Genomic DNA, 8,397 nt, shown 5'->3' with positions numbered 1-8,397 from the left:
AATTCTCAAAATGACCGGCGGGTCGTTACAATAATTATCTAACTAACATGATAAAAAATTTCATTTGTGTAAGTTTTGATGGTGTCATTTTATTTTAAATTCATGTATTATGCTAATGTAATACTCCCTCTGTTTCAATTTATGTGAATATATTTTCTTTTTAGTCCGTACTAAAAAGAATAACTTCTTTCCTTATTTGGAAACAATTTACCTTTATGCAATAATTTATAGCCACCAAAAATATATGTCTCATTTTACACTACAAATTCAAAAGTCTTCTCTCTTTTCTTAAATTTTGTGCCCAGTCAAATGTGTTCACATAAATTGAAATGGAGGGAGTAATATTTTTCGGCATTTAGATGATTGTTGTATTATTATACATAAAATTTCTCTCATTAATTAAATATTATTATTTTTTAATAAAATAAATATTTAAATCATCATGTGTCATTATTAACATGCAACACACGTTCATACATATTAATTTTTTCAATACACCCCAAAATAAATAAATAAAACTTTTAGAATAGGCCGTCATTAATTGAAAGAAAGAATGATGGCGCTAAAAGTATCAGTTGTGACACGTAGTCTAACATTATCTGGTCTGGTTTTAATACATCACTACCCATGTGGTCGTCTTTGGAGGTATCCTCCCCTCATTTGCAATCCCATCAACCTCAAATTCCCCCTCCTTCTGTTTCTTCAACAAATTCGCAAACCCAATATGTAAAGCTTTAATTGTTACGTCTTCTCTTTGTTTCCTCTTTTGTTTATTCGTCTAACTCTGCTACTGTGCTTTAATTTCAGAGTTTATGAACTTAAGCAAGATGAAGATAAGAGTTGTTCAGCTCTTTGAACTTCAGCAAGACAAAGACTTCAAAGCATCATTTTTTGTCTTATCATCTATAGTAATATAATTGGTAAGCTTATTAGTTCTAATTAATTTAATAGCAGAACCATTTGGTAGAAAGCGTAGCTAAGGAAGCGAAGATCGTAGGTGTTGATCCAGCATATGATCTGGCTGTTCTTAAGCTGTTAAATCAACCTATTACTTATTGTTGTTGCCAATTGTCATTTTGTTACTAATTTATTCTCTATACTGGTCAGCTTTATACTGACAATTCTAATTTCTCCATCAAAAAGATTTTATATATTGGTCAGTGGAAGTAAACTATGACAAATATGATATTAACTAATCCTTCCATTCTATATTATATTATAGACACTTTTTGAGTGGGAATGGAAGTTAAGATATTAATTTGGTTTATACATTGTATTAGTGATTTTGGAAGAAAATATTAAAGTAATGGTCAAAAAGTTTGATGGAGAAAAAATCATATCAAAGTGTTAATTTGAACAGTGTTAAGACATCTAATCACTCTGCCAAGAAGAAGTAGAAGAAGAAGAAGAAGAAGAAGAAGAATTGATAGTAGTTCAGCTCTTTGAGGTAAATTTCGCACTCCAGTAAATAAATGAAAAAGAAAGAATTAAGAAAACACTAATAATTTGTTTTTCTTATTGGGTGTTGTGTATTAGTAGTAATTGACTTAAGTATGACGGAAATGAAGATAAATTCAACAATGAATTGTTGTTGCCAATTTGGTGCTCCTTTTGTATTTCTCAAAAACAATTTCCTGTTGAAATGATATTAAACAAGTGACAAATAACCATTACGCTTTATTAGAATAGAAATCAGGAACAGTTTGATTAGTGCTAAGAACTATTTTGTAATGTGAAGAGTGAAGTACTTTTGAGATTAAGTTCTATGCACACGATCATGTCACTTATTAAGTAATTACAGTCAAATTTCTTGATAAGCATTAACTAATTATCTGTTAACAATGGTAACTATCAAGTATTTCAAGACAATTTAACAGTATTGGACATCTAAGTAGACAGCTGTCTTGAACAATAAGTTCCTTCTAAGCCATTTGAATTGGTATGTTGCTCCACACAACGCTAATATGGTATAACATCACTAAGAAGGACATAAATCAGACCTAAAAGAAAATTTAAATGTTTCTTAATCAGGTCATGAATAAATCATAAGAAATCTTCACAGCAACAGTAAGATGAAAGCATCAACGCATCATCTTTGTCTTATCATGTTTGTTGACTCGTAAGTTTATCAGTTCGAAATGCTGTAACAGAACTAATGATGCAAATGCAGGAAACTCCCCCTTCTGTTGTTTTCATTAAGGACCTTGAGTTGGCTAAAGGCTTCAATGGCTCTACTACGGTGCTAGCCAACGACGAGAATGCAACAGTTGAAGGGACAGGTTCGGGCTTCATTTGGGATAAGTTTGGTCACATTGGATGATTTTTCAACTTTAAGGATTACAAATATGCAATGAATATCTTCAATTTTCCATCTTAATTGGATTAATTCTCCTGCTGCTTATATCAAGAAATTTAAATGCCTCTTCTCAAGAAAGTCAAATGTGTTAGACTTGTATTTAAGATTCCAATGGTTTTTACTTTCTTACGGCCGCCAAAATTTTCACACTTGAAATTCAGTTCTCTCGTCTAAATTTCTAACCCTGCCTCAAATCTTGCTTCAGAGTTTGCTATAAATTTGTCTCAGTATTGATCAAATATAATGTACCTATAATTCTGAAATCAAACAGTTCTCTGAGAATGGGGCATGATTATTTTGAATTTATCGCAGGTTACCGATTACCATGTCATTGCTAAATTAGCTACTGATCAAAGTGGACTGCAGCATTGTAAGGTTTTCTGCATTCCTGGTGTTTTATCCCTTTGTTTTCTGTTCCTATCTGGATATTGAACCGCACTGCTCCATTTCAAGTCATTCTAATTTTAAAGGTTTCTATTCAGGTTTCTTTAGTGAATGCTAAAGGAGAAAGCATAGCTAAGGGAGCGAAGATCGTAGGTGTTGATCCAGCATATGATATGGCTTTTCTCAAGGTGTTAAATCATAACTGTTCCATAATATGGTTGCCAATTGCTATTCTTATTTAATATCTATTTTGATCATCTTTATAAAGACAATTCTATTTACCCAAATTTCATGGTCGAAGAAAACTATGACACAGATGACATTACCTAACTCCTTCCGTTCTATTTTATATGACACTATTTGACTAGCTGCAAAATTCAAGTGATAGTAATTTTGTTCATAGTGATAGTCGACAAAAAGTAGCTAAAAACGTTTGTTTGGATCATTTAGATACAAATCTTAAGCAAGTAGCTAAAAACGTTATAGGATACTAAACATGAAAAAATGATGTGCAGAATAAAGTTGTCTAACAACTTTCGATATCTAAACATGCTGATTGGATTGAAGAGTCCCCTGGTTTTAGTTGTCTAATATTCAACTGCAGATTGACGTTGAAGGTGATGAAATAAAACCAGTCTCTGCTGGTACCTCCCATGGCTTACATGTAGGTAGGTCAAAATTGCTTTGCCATTGGAAATCCCTATGGATTTGAAAACAGGGATAATACTTATCTACAATTTATTTATACTTCAGAAAGATTTCCATGTGGAGACTCATTCTATGGTTTCATTCCCAGGGAAAAGCCTTTCTAGCATTTATTTTTCATGCATTTCTGCTAAACCTACTCAGTAGAGAACTTGTAATCTTCATTTCCTCTTAGGATGTAAAATGTTTCCTTTTCTATAAAAGGTCAACTCATTGCTTTTGCTGTATGTAATGTCATCTGATATAAATAAGGGAAATATTTTGTTCAACTCATAATGCTATATACTATCAACTCCCAAGAAAGTCAGCTTAGGCCTAGCCAAAAGGGAAGCAAAATCTTAAAACTGATTAAGTTGTTAAACTGATTTGCTCGTGTTTCTCCGTGCAATGGGAAAGGAAAAAAAAGATAGAAGAAGCATAATCATGGGGGGAAATGGATATTATTGTAGTTTATCTGATTATTTCAAATATTACAGGTAGTTAGTGGATTAGGCAGGGAAATACGGCACCAAATGGAGCCGCCATTAAAGGACCTATTCAATCAGAGGCTGCCATTAATGTTGGTAACCATTTTTCCCATATAAGAGATTTACTGGTTGCGAGAAAAGTTTAGTGAATAGCACTATGGTCACCTCTGCACAATGCACTGTTTGGATAGGACGTAAGACATTGTTTAGAAGGCAAAAAGAGCAGAGCCAGTTAAATAATGTGGTTTACTTGAGCATGAGGTCAGGGCAGAATGCTGGTTTGATTCAATTTCTAATCGCTGAAGATGGTCAAAATAGATTACTTTTCCTTGTCTAAAACTCATTATTCATCAGGTTATGCATCTATGGGAAACTTAGTTTTGACCTATACTTACTACCTTATGCAGGGAATTCAGGTGGTTCATCTGGTCGTGTAATTGGTTTAAGTAAGGCAACCTCACCCGCAGCGGTAAAAAGTTCATTGCTTTTGTTGTTTCTAGAAATTAATTGATGTGGATATTGAAGCCCACAACTTAATGAAATGACGGAGTGCTGACTATATCAATAGCCTGTTGTTTGATTCATCTGGTTCGTTGCATGCTGACTATATTAATAGCCTGTTGCTTCTTTACACAGAACTTGTTAATTCTTCTGCTATATGTTGATTCCAAATTTTAAAGTGATAACTGCTTAATTTTTCCTCGAAGTGGAATCATCAAACGTATTAACAGTATCCTAAGCCAATATACTAGCTGTTAGAATTTTGGGGCCCATAGGATCTGATTCCCTGATCCCTCCCCTAGCAATTAGCCATATTTAACATATTTCCATGGGAATTCAAGAGAAGTTAATAGAAATCAATAATATAGTAAAATCTTGATAAAAATCCAACTTTTCAAACAAAGATTAAATGCTAAAGGGATTAAATTATAGATCAGTTCCAAACTAGGTGACAAAACAGGATAAGATTAAATCTAATCAAAATATCAAATTTCCCTGATAAAGCCTAATCACAAAGTTAGACCCTATTTATATTACAAAAGCTGTAGTTCACTCCTTTCTCCCTGGTGGCTCTTGGTTATTATGTAGATTGCCATCATTTTATGATTCATCCAAAGAACCTTCTGTCACCTACTGCGAAATTGCATGATCTGAAAGAAATTAGAGTTCAAACTTGTTTGATGCTGTAGAGTTGGATATTGAATCCGTTAACCTGTACCAGATATTTGACCATCTTCTAGTCATTTCAGTTACTTGATCTTAAATGAACTATGTATTACTTTTCTTGCTGCCTCCAGGAGTTTAATACCTCTGGTCCTCATGAATATCTTATATACGGAGAAACTTACTATTAGGAAAAGATGAAATCTGAGTGAATTTCTTTCTAATTGCTTTTAGATTTCAAACATGCTGCAGGCTCCGGTATGTCCTCAGGGGTTAACTTTTCCATACCAATTGACACAGTTGTACGGACCATGATCGTTTATGGAACAACATACATAGACAGATAATGAACATCTGACATCAAAAAGCTACTTCTGCACTAGTAAAAAAAAAGGCTTTTCTTGGAGCTGGAGAAAGACCATGTTGTTAACTGCAATCCTTGTGGTGTTTAGTCCATATATGTATTTTATTTGGTTCTTGACTTCTTTCCTTTGGAAATTTTTTTTTATAGCAATGCTCTTTGGAAGAAAAATTTGCAGTCACAAGCTGCTCATGTGTCACAATTCAGAAGTGGTAAATGCACAATTGAGAGGGTGTAGAAAGAAAATAACTTTCTTAAGACCAGATAATTACGACCATGCTCCCACCTTAGATCACTGAGTGATTCATGTAAGCAGTAAATGAAACACATGTGAAGTTCCTGCAATCATGTAACATATACTACAAAGTAGACAAAACAATAACCAATCTAACATATAGTTGCTGCATTTCAAGACAATTTGCAACTAGCTTGATCCTCCTGAGCCATTTACAGTTGGTCCACACAAAGCTAATATGGTTTATTATCAGTAAGAAGGCCATACATCAGGCCACAACTATCAAAGCTAATACTGTGGTTTAGTATCAGTAAGAAGGCCATAGATCAGGCCACAACTATCAAAGCTAATATGAATTATACGTATTCCTCTACTTTTAACGAACTCTACCGCTAATAACGAACTAATACACATCTGTAATTCAACTTTAGGGGAAAAGCTTGAATGGTATGAAATGGCTACCAAGAGTGTCACGACTGTGTGCGGTGAACATGTCCCTCTTTGAAATCCAGTCAGTCGAAGCATCAAGAAAATTTTGTACGAAGGGGTGCTTAATCAAATCTTCTGCTGTACATCTTCTTTCATGCTTTTTTTCAAGGCATTTCTTTATGAAATCCATCGCAATAGCAGAAACATCTTTTGGGATTTTCGGATGCTTGCAAACAATATGCAATTCTAATCCATCCTCTTTTCCTTTGGCTTCGGCTTCAGACCAAACCATGGTTCCACTGATCATCTCACAAAGAATGCAGCCCAAGGACCAAATATCGCTGACTGGTTGAAAATTTCCCTTCTCTATAAACTCAGGGGAGACATAACAGAGACTCTCTCCAAGATACATACTGCTTTTTAGGCAAGTTTTTTCTCCTTTCCTTTGTGCTGAACCGAAATCCGCCAACTTCAATCTATTATTTACTCCATTAGCATGAATTACAGCATTAGGAAAGACAAGAATGTTTTGGGGGTTTATATCACAATGAATATAACCTTTGCTATGAATGTGAAAAATGGCCATTAAAATTTGGTAAGTGTAATAGGCTGCCTCTTCTTCAGAAATTTTCTTTCCCACCTTTGAATTCAATAAATCTCTAAGTGTCCCCCCTTGTGCAAATTCAAGCAGCAGATTATAGGTACTTTTGCCATTTTCAAGGCTTTCGTCCTCACCAAAGCAATGAAGAATGTAGGGACAGCCCCTAAGCTCTTGCAAAATCTTCCCTTCCTTTCTCAGAGGAGAAGAGTATTGAAATTCAGACGATTTAACTGCAGCAAATGGGGGAGAAGAGAAGTAAGAGGGATCCCCCATTGGTGAAGCAAAATATACCGAGCTTCCATAGAAACCGGTACCAACAACATAGTGTTTCTTCCAATGCAACATCTTTTCGCTTTCTTGATTATCCATCCTTCAATTTTTCTTTTAGGCTTAATTTCTTGATGAATGAATCACTTTCTTGATGAATGAATATGGCTTTCTTGATGAATGAATCACTTTCTTGATGACTGAATATGGCTTTCTTGATGACTGAATGACTCTCTGGATTTTTTTGAAGAAGAAGACTCGACAAACTAAAGAGAAGCTATTTTTTTATCAGATATGAAATATATATACACACTTACCCAACTCAAGTCCGAAATATGACACATTGGTAAGTCGTGTGGTCTATTGATGTGACTCTTTACATAGAAATTTCCCTTTTTTCTTCTCGAAAACACAAATATTTTGTTTAGATAAAAGTCAATCAAAACTTTATGTCATGATAAAATCTTATTTTCTAGTATTAAATTAAAAAGGTCCTTTTTCGTCAAAACTATTATATATGCTTAAAACATACTAAAAGGGAAGTCCTTTAGTTTCCACTAGTATAGTTTTTGTTACAAATTTTTAAAGGGAAATCGTCCACTTTCCAATATTGTCTGCACTTAATATTCGTTATACTATTCGGCTAAATTTATCGCTACCGTTATACTATCCAGTCAAATTTACTCTTACGATCAATAAGTTTTTAAAAATTACTCCTTGATCTGTTAAGTAATCCAAAATCTCCCAATTTTCTTTTATTTAAATTACTTTTTATTCTTCTTGCTCCATTATTTTCAGAAAAACAATTGATGTAAATACTAAAGGTACTACATTGTACAAATTATTCATGGATATTTTTAATTACCAATGCATCCACTTCTCTTTCTGTGATAATGGGTTTGAAATTGGTTCAAATTTTTATTTAATTTTCAATCATATACACACGGTAGAATTCAGTGGGTCTATTTATTGTGTATTATATGCAGTTGATCATCATGTATGTAGATGAATATTCGAACATATTTTGTTATTGTCTGGTTTATTTAGAGTTCGATTGACTAGCTTAGGAGTGCACAATGTGTAAGCATATGATTAAAACAAAGTTGAATTCGACAATGTAAAGTCTCCAAGGAACTTCAACTTCTATCACTAATGCTTGCAAAGTCTACATACCTTTGGTGCAACGAATTCATTAAAGTGGGGTAATGTAAATACTTTTGGAATTTAGACAAGCTACCTAATTTAGATTCTTTAATTTATTATACTTTATTTACTAACCGTTGTACTATTTTAATATTTCTTTCTCTTATTGTTTTCAATTAAAAAAATAGGTAAATGCCAATTACTTCAAAAATAGTGGATCAAGAAGAAGAATATGCGACTTAATTAAAATAATTTGGGAGATTCTGGGCCACCTAACGGACGGAG

General features: G+C 33.5%; 2 protein-coding genes across 17 annotated transcripts; one reads left to right on the top strand and one right to left on the bottom strand.

The window, feature by feature from the left end:
- Positions 1-562: 562 nt before the first annotated feature.
- Positions 563-5,658, top strand: LOC107830689 (protease Do-like 5, chloroplastic). 16 transcript variants are annotated; one of them, XR_012699186.1, is made up of 10 exons: positions 608-726; positions 808-920; positions 1,361-1,447; positions 2,171-2,279; positions 2,669-2,731; positions 2,839-2,928; positions 3,345-3,408; positions 3,494-4,004; positions 4,320-4,381; positions 5,329-5,658. XR_012699186.1 is itself a non-coding variant. In XM_075230690.1 (9 exons), exons 4-9 carry the CDS (start codon positions 2,259-2,261, stop codon positions 5,389-5,391), a joined length of 381 nt encoding a protein of 126 aa, XP_075086791.1. In that variant the 5' UTR covers positions 563-645; positions 808-920; positions 1,361-1,447; positions 2,171-2,258; the 3' UTR covers positions 5,392-5,658. The 16 variants fall into 16 exon arrangements, 11 of the variants coding, with proteins under 11 accessions (XP_075086791.1, XP_075086795.1, XP_075086790.1 ...); XR_012699185.1 differs by having other exon boundaries at positions 3,494-4,008; XR_012699184.1 differs by having other exon boundaries at positions 3,494-4,173.
- Positions 5,659-5,784: 126 nt separating this feature from the next.
- LOC142169431 (mitogen-activated protein kinase kinase kinase 20-like) lies at positions 5,785-7,217 on the bottom strand. The gene has a single exon (XM_075230687.1). The coding sequence runs from the start codon at positions 7,069-7,071 to the stop codon at positions 6,100-6,102; it is 972 nt and encodes a 323-aa protein (XP_075086788.1). The 5' UTR covers positions 7,072-7,217; the 3' UTR covers positions 5,785-6,099.
- Between the last annotated feature and the right edge of the window lie 1,180 nt (positions 7,218-8,397).

This window comes from Nicotiana tabacum, chromosome 15 (genome assembly GCF_000715075.1).
Source record: "Nicotiana tabacum cultivar K326 chromosome 15, ASM71507v2, whole genome shotgun sequence".
NCBI lineage: Eukaryota > Viridiplantae > Streptophyta > Magnoliopsida > Solanales > Solanaceae > Nicotiana > Nicotiana tabacum.
The sequence above is the reverse complement of the archived record's forward strand: the minus strand, read 5'-3'. Positions and strand labels throughout refer to the sequence as shown.